The sequence below is a fragment of the Taudactylus pleione genome, unplaced genomic scaffold (genome assembly GCF_031769625.1).
Source record: "Taudactylus pleione unplaced genomic scaffold, aTauple2 ptg000397bl, whole genome shotgun sequence".
NCBI lineage: Eukaryota > Metazoa > Chordata > Amphibia > Anura > Myobatrachidae > Taudactylus > Taudactylus pleione.
In genome coordinates this window covers 3,554,532-3,568,099 of record NW_028284799.1, presented here as the reverse complement: position 1 = coordinate 3,568,099, position 13,568 = coordinate 3,554,532, and the positions used below count along the sequence as shown (strand labels likewise).

The window sequence follows — 13,568 nt, the reverse complement described above, 5'->3', positions numbered from 1 at the left end:
TTTGACCATAGGGGGGCTGACGGGTGTCTGTCATCTAGGTTGGTGTAGGAGCGGCCTGAGCAGGCACGCTGCTTCCTCCATTTATGGGGCCCGGGTCGGCGGCTGGTAGCAGCGGCACCGGCGGCTGGGCCCCTTTTCTTCTGTTTGAGCTGCTGACTGTCCAGTGGCGGTAGGAGTGGGCAGGCCCGACGGGCCTCCCCTTCAGCCAGGGTCCGGTAGTCCTCCCCTGATGGGTGCCTTGCTGGTGATACATTTACCACTGCATTCCTCTGATTACTATCATCATTTTAGTATGGTGATATAAGAAAAACATGCTCTATTTAATGAAATACAGCATTTTCTTTTAATAATTGACTTCACATTTTTGTATTCTATTTATGTCATATTCTTAGAATCTAAACAGGAAGTCCGAGATCAATATATACATGTTTTCAGGATCTGAAAACGTGTAATAGAAAATCTCTTCTAATACTGCCTCATGTTAAATCAGTGTTTTTTAAACTTGGTCCTCAGGACCTCTTACAGTTCAAGTTTTCCAGACTACCTGGGGATTTATTAAAATTTGACAGAGTTAGTAATGAATGGACCTGTGCTCCAGCCGGGATATCTGGAAAACATGAACTGTCAAGTGTCCTGAAGGACCGAGTTTGAGAAGTACTATGTTAATTCGACCCTTATTTCTTAAACAAAATAAAAACTGTGTAATTCAGGATTTTCCAATTAGTGTCATTATTTTATTTTGCATTACATTAGTTTTGTGTTTTGTATAGTTGCATATTTTATAAATAAATGCATAGCTATAACTGCAGTTTAGTTAAAAATAATGTATTCTATTTCTTCAGGACTCCTCAGTGGAATGAGCTACAGCCACCGTTTAATGCAAACCATCCCTTGTTGCTGGCTTCAGATGTGGTACAGTACTATCAATACCTGCTGGCTGGCTGTAAGTTTATTACTGTGCTTAAACTTCTCTCTGTTGTGCAAAATATCAAAGTTATCTCTATAATATGCGACACATTTATTTAATACTAACCAATTTTGTTATAAAAAGACTGCATCCTATGTTTTATATTTATATATATATATATATTTATATATATATATATATATATATATATATATATATACTGTAGATGCAGATAACCGGCACTCTATTACTCTAATCAGCAGCAAATGCCCAGGTGCCTCCACAAACAGTTCAATTTCCACAACAAACACTGTGGCACTCACAGGACCTTGTCAGTTTATTGCAAAACATATATATATATATATATATATATATATATAAATGTTTTGCAATAAACTGACAAGGTCCTGTGAGTGCCACAGTGTTTGTTGTGGAAATTGAACTGTTTGTATATATATATATATATATATATGCATATATATATATATATATATATATATTCATAGTAGTAGTATACCCCTCGTGAAGTCGCTGGTTATTTCAGTGCAGGAATACACATAGCCTCAAAAAAGGCTAATAGGGGTATTCAATATGGAGCGAAAACGCAGTTTCTGCAGGGTTTTGGCTCGGATGACGTCATTTTTGCCGCTTTTACTTTTACACCGTATTCAATTTGAAAACTTTTCACCGGTGCGAAAAGTATATAGCGTTCGACCCTGTGAAAAAGTATCACCAAGGAATAGGTGGCGAAAAAAAGTGCAGAATTGGGGTTTTGGGGTGCAACATTTCGGAAACCACCCTGCAACCTTCAGACAGTCCCCCAAAGGTAAACTGTGTCAAAAAATTTTAGAAAAATACCTCAGAGGACCCCAAAAAAAAGCACTTTCATTTTGGGGCGAAAAAAAAATTGGGGGGTACAAAATTAAAAACTCACGAACTACAATCTAGGGGGGTCCCCAAGTATGCCCCAGGTGTTTTTTTCATTGCTATTGAGCCCGTTTAAACACCCCAAAGATCTTCAGCAGAGCTAATCGGGGGTATCCAGAGTGATCCCCCATGTCAGACCATCTTTTTGGGGGTGTTAGGGTCATTTCCCCAAAAATCAGCAAAGTTTTTGCTGATTTCACATTCGACGGGTGCCGTTTTCGCCGATTTCATATTGAATACGGGTATAATAGGGGGCGCGCGCGATACTTTTTCGCCGGCAAAAGCTCCGATGTGCGGCGAAAACTTCGACACGCATAGACGGCGAAGTTTTCGTTTCATATGGAATACCCCTGTAAGTGTATTAAGGTAACATATTGCACACAGTGTCAATGTTTCAAAGCTGCACAGGGCTTGTGCTAAACAAGAGACAAAAGCAAGTATCTTAACTTAAGTAGATGTGATGGCATGTGTTCCACTCTAGACTCACCCGGCGTGTGGTGGGCGGAACAGAGCAAGGAGGCTGGAGAGTGGAGACCGGCTCAATAGGATGACGTCAGACGTCTCAGGGGAGAAGAAACAATAATGGTGTTAAGAATTAGTGCTAAAATTGTGCTGTATATATGTGCTACATATTGAAATATTAAAACATCTGCACATATGCTAAGTAAGTGGATCATTATACTTCATAAAATACCAAGAATCAATCCTGGTTGTATGATATAAAAGCATGATATTTAGAAAGACTTAGTTATCATTAAACCACCTAATGATTACACCATGTTGCTATATACTCCACCCCCCACATATATTCTCAATATATTCCATACATGGACTTGCAGTGAGTGGAATCACATATATCTTGAAAAGAAACCTTTATATGAGAGAATACGTCTGACAAACTGTGAGTGTGGTACACCGGTTATTAACTTATTATTTACTGTGACCAACATTCTAAAAAGAAACCTTTATATGAGAGAATACGTCTGACAAACTGTGAGTGTGGTACACCGGTTATTAACTTATCATTTACTGTGACCAACATTCTAAAAAGAAACCTTAATATGTTTATTCATGTCTCCAAATAAGTGAGTGGGGTACGCTATCCCTTCTTAAACTTGTGGTGGTGGTGTGACTAGATCAGGAATAGAATATCAAAGAAACATTTATGAGCAAATAAAGTGGTGTCTTAGGGGTCTATTTACTAAGCAGTGTTAGGAGACAGAGTGAAAAGTGATAAGAAAGTGATAAGGTGCCAGCCAATCAGCTCCCAACTGTCATTTTTCAAACTCAGCCTGTGAGATGACAGTTGGGAGCTGATTGGCTGGAACCTTATCACTTTCTTATCACTTTTCACTCTGTCTTTTAACAGTGCTTAGTAAATAGACCCCTTATTCTCCATCATAAATTGCCATTTCTCTATATGTAGAACCCATTTTTATGTGTTTGACATTACTACACATTGGCTGTTTTTGTATTATCTTTTTTTATTGTATGTCCCTAACCCAAAGGGGTGGATCCATTAAACAGTAAGTGAAGGACAACATAAAAACATTTCCCATATACCAGGGATGTATTGACATTTATTTTTTTATTTTTATCTTCTGTGATACCACTGAAGCACCAGTTTGGTGCTGTTTCTACAGTTTCTACATATCTGTGTTATTTATACTAGGTGGCACCTATTTCTTGGAATAAGCAATGAGACAGGCTGCTATGCACACACAGATTAAAATCTCCCAAAAATACATTATATGTATCCTAATCTCTGTAGTAATAAAAAAAAATCAGACCCCCAGATCTGTGGCAGCATTATTATATGTATCCCATCCTAATCTCTGTAGTAATAAAAAAAAATCAGACCCCCAGATCTGTGGCAGCATTATTATATGTATTCCCTCCCTTCCTAATATGTGTAGTAATAAAAGAGAATTCAGACCCCCAGATCTGTGGCAGCATTATTATATGTATTCCCTCCCTTCCTAATATCTGTAGTAATAAAAGAGAATTCAGACCCCCAGATCTGTGGCAGCATTATTATATGTATTCCCTCCCTTCTTAATATCTGTAGTAATAAAAGAGAATTCAGACCCCCAGATCTGTGGCAGCATTATTATATGTATTCCCTCCCTTCCTAATATGTGTAGTAATAAAAGAGAATTCAGACCCCCAGATCTGTGGCAGCATTATTATATGTATTCCCTCCCTTCCTAATATCTGTAGTAATAAAAGGGAATTCAGACCCCCAGATCTGTGGCAGCATTATTATATGTATTCCCTCCCTTCCTAATATCTGTAGTAATAAAAGAGAATTCAGACCCCCAGATCTGTGGCAGCATTATTATATGTATTCCCTCCCTTCCTAATATCTGTAGTAATAAAAGAGAATTCAGACCCCCAGATCTGTGGCAGCATTATTATATGTATTCCCTCCCTTCCTAATATGTGTAGTAATAAAAGAGAATTCAGACCCCCAGATCTGTGGCAGCATTATTATATGTATTCCCTCCCTTCCTAATATCTGTAGTAATAAAAGAGAATTCAGACCCCCAGATCTGTGGCAGCATTATTATATGTATACCCTCCCTTCCTAATATCTGTAGTAATAAAAGAGAATTCAGACCCCCAGATCTGTGGCAGCATTATTATATGTATTCCCTCCCTTCCTAATCTCTGTAGTAATAAAAGAGAATTCAGACCCCCAGATCTGTGGCAGCATTATTATATGTATTCCCTCCCTTCCTAATATCTGTAGTAATAAAAGAGAATTCAGACCCCCAGATCTGTGGCAGCATTATTATATGTATTCCCTCCCTTCCTAATATCTGTAGTAATAAAAGAGAATTCAGACCACCAGATCTGTGGCAGCATTATTATATGTATTCCCTCCCTTCCTAATATCTGTAGTAATAAAAGAGAATTCAGACCCCCAGATCTGTGGCAGCATTATTATATGTATTCCCTCCCTTCCTAATCTCTGTAGTAATAAAAGAGAATTCAGACCCCCAGATCTGTGGCAGCATTATTATATGTATTCCCTCCCTTCCTAATATCTGTAGTAATAAAAGAGAATTCAGACCCCCAGATCTGTGGCAGCATTATTATATGTATTCCCTCCCTTCCTAATATCTGTAGTAATAAAAGGGAATTCAGACCCCCAGATCTGTGGCAGCATTATTATATGTATTCCCTCCCTTCCTAATATCTGTAGTAATAAAAGGGAATTCAGACCCCCAGATCTGTGGCAGCATTATTATATGTATTCCCTCCCTTCCTAATCTCTGTAGTAATAAAAGAGAATTCAGACCCCCAGATCTGTGGCAGCATTATTATATGTATTCCCTCCCTTCCTAATATCTGTAGTAATAAAAGAGAATTCTGTGGCAGCATTATTATATGTATTCCCTCCCAGACCCCCAGATCTGTGGCAGCATTATTATATGTATTCCCTCCCAGACCCCCAGATCTGTGGCAGCATTATTATATGTATTCCCTCCCTTCCTAATATCTGTAGTAATAAAAGAGAATTCTGTGGCAGCATTATTATATGTATTCCCTCCCTTCCTAATATCTGTAGTAATAAAAGAGAATTCAGACCCCCAGATCTGTGGCAGCATTATTATATGTGCTTCCCTCCTCTAGCACAGTATTCTCTGTAATAATAATAAAAAATAAAGCCCAGATCTGTGTGTATATCAGTACATTTACCATTGTGATCTTTCTGAAATAGATTTTACTCATACTTTGCGGTATATTGTTATTACTATAGCTTGCCAGGGGGCATGTTAAATGTGGAGACATTTATCTCCCTTTAAAAATATGTACACCTAATCCCCTCGCTGTACAATGCAACTATGTTAGAAAGGAGGGATGGCGTATCGTCGGATATTATTGGGCTAGATCTGGAATGCACGTCAACTAAGATTTTTTTTCCTTGCAAAATCAAACTTTCATGTACATCTGTTTAAATAAATGGTGTTAGCTACTTACTATTGCTAAATAAAACTAGTCTATACCTCTCAGAGCCCACAGATTGGTAGAGACGGGATTCTTCCTCAGCTCTTGTGTCCCTTTTCAAAACGTTGACTTTAGCCTACACTGGAATTAGACAACATACAATAATAATTTAGATGTTAAAGCTAAGGTGGAATATATTGTTTATTATTTATACAGTAGTTTGTAGTAATTTGCACTATAAGCTTTATTCCGTGCGGTTTAAAATAGATACCAAATATGGAACAGGAAATGTGAAGGTAGTACCAGTGCCAAGATAAAGCTATTGGCTTTACCTGTAATCTGTTAAGTGTTCCATGCAAACTAAAACCTCTAGTAGCATACAAAGCTCAACATTTCACATGGGTTTTAGTGGCTGGAATTGTGGACACACTAATGCTCATTTATTTCTACATTTTCTGCTGCTCTCTAATGTCCTCCTAATCTGCCAACATTTCTTGTTAAATCTTGGAAGTAGCTAAAAAGCCTCATGTCAGATTTAAATCAGCAGCTGAATATTGTTTCAGCACATTCTGAAGCAATAGACTTTGGGTCTTGTGCTGATCCTCATTTGCCTGTCCTACTTACTGGTAAATATGCTTTTCAATCATTTGTAACAGCAGGTGTGCTTTTCCTCAGAATAATCACCTCTAAATGATAAGAGTATATCTGATCCTATTGCTATGGACTCAGGGCCTGATTCAGAGCCGCTCGTAAGCAGCCGCTCGTTCGCTCCGAGCAATGTTCGCACAACTGCGCATGCGTATGGGTTGTAATACGCATGCGCGAACCAGTCATTGCGGTCGGAAATTGTGTGCTCGCAAAATAGCGAATGCCTGCTAATTTGAGTGACAGAATGAGGCGTTTGTGGGTGGTAACAGGGGAAGGTGCTTGAAAACGGGGAGTGGAGATCCGAACGCAGGCGTGCCAAACGGTCAAAACGGGCATTTTAAGGGTGTCCATAATTAACAAAGCACCGTCATCGACCACGTCACTTGGTTGTCTTTTAGCCTGAACTGCTCGCATGATTGCGGTAGGAAAATGCTACCACAAGCACTGCGAGCAGTTCATACGCCTTTCGATGTACTCTATTAATCTAATAAATTACGTAGGATGCGAGCGGCCAGGGGGCGTTTTTTTAAAAATAGCGAGCGCATGTTTCGTTCGCTCGTTCAGACATAGAGGCGTCAACAGACCGCAAAGAGCGAGCGCTCTATTTAAATATCCGGCCCCTTTTTCTGAACGAGCGAGCGCAAATAGCGTCCGGCTCTGAATCAGGCCCTCAGTATTTCCAATTCTAACAGAACATAACTGAATAACTGTCAAATTATAGATTCATGTTTGAAGGGAAGTATGTTGTAACACCCGTCGTTTATGACATATAAGATTGTATTTGTGACTGCATGGTCTGCTGTTGTGTTTCATGAGTGCTGATAACTCCTACGTCTGAGGAGTTTATTTATCAAAGCCTAACAGCACTTAAATCCTGTGAAAATGGAAGTTTTTGTGGGATTAGAGCCGTATTTAGTATTAGTGATATTTAAGAACACTGTAACTATCACCTGCATTTAGTACTTAAACCATCATAGCAGCCATCACCATCATTCGTTATGGGGAAAATGAAATTGGACAAATTAGCTTTTCACAAGTTAGCATTGGCAGCTCTTTCCATTGTTGAAAGTCTTAAGAAAAATTGTCTTTCTGCACTGTCCTCTCTATGGGGCCTATTCATGATGTTAATCATCAGGATAATTAATATTCTGACTCGCTGCAGCTACCGGAGCAATTCATCATTGCTCCGGCGTGGTGACAGCTGATATCAGCTGTCCCCACGAGCTGCTACACTGCTCCTTTACAGGTCAAGCATGCGCACAAGTGCCCCGACGTCCAGCGGAAGGAGCCAGACCCCTTTCCATAGGGAAGGACTGGGTTGCGATGCCGGAGCAGGAGCATTCGCCATCCGAAGATGGCGAATGCTCCCACAGTCAAGCTCCGAAAATATTATATTTTCAGAGCTTGATGAATTCTGTCCCCATACTAGTGTATGGGGACAGCGGGGCCATTCCGCAAAAGGAAGGTAAGCAGGAGAGATCTGTGATATCTCCTGCTTTACCTTCTTGTCGAATGGCCCGATAACTTAATTTTTACAATTGCAGGTGAAGATGTGCATTTTCACCTGCTTTTGTGAAAATTAAGTGATGATGAATAGGCCTCTAAGGAGGCTATCAATGAATATTTGCTGTATATCGGGTGTCTTTGGGGGTTATCCGCAAACATTATGTATCCTTTGGATGTAACTATAGTGGTCTGCAGCAGATATCTGCAACGGTTCCCTGCTTTTGACCACAAAAGCAGCATAGAACCCTATGGGGACTGCTTTCTTTCCAAATGTACCAAGCTCTGGAATGAGCATTGGGCTTCAGTGACTTTTGGACATCTTTTGACTAAGTGAAAGATATCTTGTGGTTTGCTCCTCATAAGACTTTTCACTCTGCCGGGAGAGGTATATTTTGTTTGTTCTGTCCCGGCAGGTATATCTTTTTAAATACTCCTCAATCTGTGTTGCGATAATAATTGGAAGTTGGGCAAAAATATGTTCATGTTAAACTGATGATGCCGGTACTCAAAATACCGGTGCCGACAGCAGCCGTAATCCTGACCACCAGAATCCCAAGGGTAAGTATTACGGTTAGGGAGAGGGTTAGGTTTAGAGTTAGGGGCTAGGGTTAGGCACTAGCTGGGAGGGTTAGGGATAGGCTATGGGAGGATGGTTAGGCTGGGGAAGGGGTGAGGGGGGTTAGGGTTAGGCTGCGGAGGGGAGGGTTAGGGTTAGTATACTTACTTTTTGTGTTGGGATACTGATTGTCGGGATGCCGCTGTTTGTATTCTGACAGCCGGCATCCCAACCGCAGGTATCCCGTACCCAACCCCACAGTACATAGGCAATGTGTTACAAGTCGTGGACACGACTTGACACTTTCTGACAGTATGCCCAGACAGTTCAGGGTTACTCCAGTTCTACCTGTTGCTAGGAGATTGGCACGCCTCAGGAAGTGATGTGTATTCCACAAGTGCAAACCTGATTGGGACTTCAGCCTTTTTATACTCACTGATCTATTGCACCTGTGCCGACTATAGAGTGTCTGTGAGTTCCCTGTTCTCCTATTCACTGAACTCCAAGTAGCTTCCGTGCTACCACCTATCTCCAAACGGCTTCCTGGCCGCATTCAGCAGCTCCCGTGCTGCCAACGTTCACCATACGGCTTCCCAGCCGCTCCAAGTAGCTTCCGTGCTACCACCAATCTCCAAACGGCTTCCCAGCCGTATCTAGCAGCTCCCGTGCTGCCAACGTTCATCCTACGGCAATTACCCCAACATCGGCACCATCGCTGCAACATCTGTGCACTTGCCGCACCATCGGCTCTCAAAGCCATTATCAAACCAAAGCCATTATCAAACAGGAGGTTCCACATGATTATCCCTAAAATAAATAAAAACAAGTTTTTTATTAATTCCCTAACGTACTGTAGAAGATACCGTAAAAATTACACAAATTGTCCGGCCCTACCCCCATCACCGGCCACCTGTATTTCCTCTCCGGGTTTCTTCCGGAGTGGAGATTATTAAAGTATGCAAGTATGGCATTAGCTCGATTCTACTTATTGGAAAAGGTTGCACCTCCTCTGGCCTTTGCAGTGCACATGCTTACCACAGGAACCACTGCTAGGATGGAACCTGGTTCTATAACATTTTGATGCTACTATTAGTGGTGAATATATAGCTTTAAAGCTTTTCTGAGACAGGTGTTTATTAGAGCAGATGTCCCTCTATGGAAGCAATGACAAATTTCCCGGAAACATGTTTCAAAAATTGTCGCAAATAGGTTCCATGGGTGGCACCCAGTCACTATAGGAAAAATTTGCATAAATACTAGCAACTCTTTAAGTAACAGGCTGGCCCCTTATTTGCTATATTTGGCTGCCAGAATTGATTATGAGTCCTGGACAGCCCCCTTAAATTAGTTTTAAAAGAACCACAAGAAGTTTCCTTCATCACTTTCACGACAATAAGTGACTACCTATTATGCAAAGTTTTACTATAAATGTTTTTGTTTTTTTGTGTTTAGTATTGGCTTAGAACAGGAACTTGCTGTGAATGCCTATACCTGCACTAAAGCTAACCAGTGTGTATAAGGCAAATGTGAAACACACCTGTTTATTTTCCCCCTAAGCACTGCATGTACCTAAATTGTAGCCTGTCTGTTCTGCTGTTTACCTGCTGCACTGTAACAAGGCTGACATTAGCAGTAAGTTATGGTTCGATATAATATCGCTTCCGTCAATAAGGTTAATTGCTAGCAAATGGCTAAATGGGAGTTTAGATTGGATGCTACAGCTGTCTGCCATGTTAGTGGTAAAAGGAATTGCGGCGCCATTTCAGGGTCACTATTTGTATCTGTCTATCAGAGTTAGAACACAGCAGTTTCTCTCAGTTTCATTCTTTTGTATAGCATTTCTGTCAATTGTTTGGCTCCATTAAGTGTGCAAGGGAAATAAAAGCCTCAATGACCAAGCCACAAGGGGCTGTGTATAGACCCTCTCTTTGTCCACAGTCAGAACATTGCATTAGGTCTCATTATCCATTTATAATAAGTGACCTTTGCCCTCTGGGTCATTGAAAAATACTCAATGTGCTTTTCTAACACTAGGTACCTCCATCAGCAGACTGATGAAACAATGAACCGTCTGGTTGTCTGATTGAAGGGGACACTTAGCAGGTTTTCATAAATACAAGGTTACATGCCAAACCCCTTAAGCAAAACTTTGCTCTTTAATCTTTCAAGCGTCAGAGTTCACAGACGTTTTTCCTCTTCTGAGTTGAAAATCTGTTTCAATATTTTTATTCAGTCGCATATAGTTATCCTGGCAACAGACTCTATTTTATTTAGTGTTTTTTCTTTGTCTCTCAAGAACAACTCCCAAGTTGTGAAGCTATAAGAAACCATTGTATGTACAACCATTTTCCAGTCTACGTGTTCAAGACCTTTGTCCCCGGGGTCACAGTAAGTGGTGATGCACAGCTGTTTGGTTATTTTGGAGGTCATCTGTGACATCTGCTATGAAAACCTCCATTTCCAGTAGTCCATACATACACCTATCTAAGCTGACTTTTGCAGCTAGTGTGTCACTTTCAGTATAACATAAGACCACTGTCAATGTGAATATGCCACAGAAGAACAATAACATGATTCCTGACCCACATTCTCTCCCATCTGCCCACTGCAGTCACATCTATGTCTACAGCTTGAAAATTATGTGTCAAGGGCATTCTATAACTCTCTTGATATATAAGGTACCTAGGATATTAGACATATCATGTCAGTACTATGGTAGACAAAACAAATTGCAACTATCTTACATATATAAACTTTTTATTATTTAAATTGTCATTGTGTTTTTTTTTAAAGAAAAAGTATATATTTTATTATGTTCCAGGGCTGTGCATTAAGCATATATTGTTTGCGCATTATGACTCATCGGGCTCTATTTATCACTTTGAGGCACAACACTGATGTTTTTTTATTGCCACTAACAACACGCAAGGTTGCCTAAAATTAGATTTAAAAAAAAAAAATCAATAACGGATTTATTTGATTTAAATCAGATTTTTTGGGATTTAAATAGGATTTTTTTCTTAAAAATTTTTTTTAGTAAACGTTTTAAATGTTTAAACGTTTATTTAAAAAAACATTTTTAATAAAAAAGCCTATTTCAATCAAATAAATCCGTTTTGAATTTTTTTAAAAAAAATCCAATTGTATGCAACCCTACTCAACAGAGTTAAAAACAATTTGCTCAATTTACCAAGAATATGTTGGTAGTGTTCAGCTGGCCATCAGTAGTGGTGTGGAACAGTCAAAACAATAGATAGATAGATAGATAGATAGATAGATAGATAGATATCCATCCAGTGGAAGACCCAGAACAGGCTCCCTAGGTCAAAGTTGTGCCCAGCGTACACCAACGGGAGGTCTGACCAGAACCCTAACCCCCCTTAAACCTGACCAGGATCCTACTGGACCACCTCGCGTTAGTTTCATCCCAATCGGTGCAGGGGTGTCCGAATGCATAACCGGACAAACAGACCAGTGAATTTTCATATATAACATATACGCATATATATATATATATATATATATATATATATATATATATATATATATATTACCCAATAGCCAGGTATTGCACGCCAGTGCCCTCTGGTCAAAATTGTTAGAGCTTGAAAGAAAAAAAGCAGTGGCACTCAGTGATTTCCAGCTGCTAAAACTGCATTGGTCATGTCATATACCAGCCAAAGTTTCAGGGCTCACACAACCCTTTTCAAGGTGAACTCTTTGGCTGGTATACGGTAACTCAATGCAGTTTCTATCTGCTGGAAATCACAGAATGCCGCTGCTTGTTTTCTTTCAATAAAATTCTGTCTATGCACTCCTTTTAATTGTGGAAGACTTGTTAAGAAGTTTGGTGTGAACTCACAGCTGTAAACATTTGCAATGGTCTGTGTGACTTTGACCGTGTCCCATGTGTTGTCCCCGATGGTCCCAAGGAACTCACCCTGTCATACTCTATGTACAGTAGTTTTCTCTTCTCTGGATAACCTTTAATAAATGCATAATTCAGTGCAGTGTGTTGATAAGTTAATGGGACAGCTGCTGCAACATGTACAGCTTTAATATATGCCGCATGGAGATGCCATAGGGCCGCGATGGTGTCAATTTCAGTACCCTGCACCCTGTGCAATGGCGCTGCTGGCTGGTATGAGACCAGACTCCTCTTGCAGGATACACCTGTTCAAATGTCATTTGTGCCTAGACATTTATTCTCTCTTTCTCTTCATTTCTCCCTCCTTTTACCCTTAGGTGCCTCTACTGCATTTGGTTGGTAGATGGGAATAGATGGCACTCAATTTTGATGCTTAGACCAGTGGTTCCCAAACTTTTTTAAAGCACAACGCCCTAGAGTATCAGCATTGTTTTCACTGCATCCCTAAGCCAAAATTTTGTTATTGAGAAATTCAGAAAAAAATGTAAAGTAGTAAAGTGAAGTATATTGTACTCACTCACTCACTCACTCACCCACTCCACATCCTGTTTGGAATAAAATGACAACACAGCTAAGGATGGAGTTGCCTTCCTCTGTCTTTTTGTTCATGCCAGGGGGGAGGGGGGGTGATATTTTCTTTATCCCTCCCAGATTCGGTACATGGTCCTCCACTGTCATTGCTGTAAAAACCTTCAAAGGAGAAATAAGCAGAAAAGTAATGACATTTGCATTCAATGAATATATGTGTATGCTTCGGTTTTATTAGGACTGGGGCGTACAATATTTAAAACTTGTATAATTTATTATAAAAGTAAGACCCTTGATTTACTTTGCAATACCAATCAACAGTGAAATAAGGACCCTTTAATAATGTAATTGATCACACAATAATATAACCTTTTGGGCGTGTAATGGTTGCTAGGACCGTGTTTACATTTTTAGTTAAAAAAGAGAGCCCAGAGAAACATAGTCTGTTGTATCAAAATGTGGGGCAGATGAGTTATTTTCAACAAGATTAACTATAAGACAAAAATGAGCTACAGTGGTGCTTGAAAGTATTTTCTATATTTCTGTTTAAATTTGGCCTAAAACTACCTCAGATTTTCACACAAGTCCTAAAAGTCGATAAAGAGAACCAAATT

General features: G+C 39.8%; 1 protein-coding gene across 6 annotated transcripts in view; it reads left to right on the top strand.

Moving 5' to 3' along the window:
- The window catches only part of BCAS3 (BCAS3 microtubule associated cell migration factor), a 1,455,708-nt gene that overhangs the window by 729,797 nt on the left and 712,343 nt on the right, over window positions 1–13,568 (top strand). For all 6 annotated transcript variants that reach the window (XM_088446353.1, XM_088446352.1, XM_088446357.1 and 3 more), the window contains one exon: window positions 843–943. In XM_088446353.1, coding sequence (XP_088302479.1) covers window positions 843–943 — 101 coding nt within the window. The remainder of the gene's footprint in view (window positions 1–842; window positions 944–13,568) is intronic.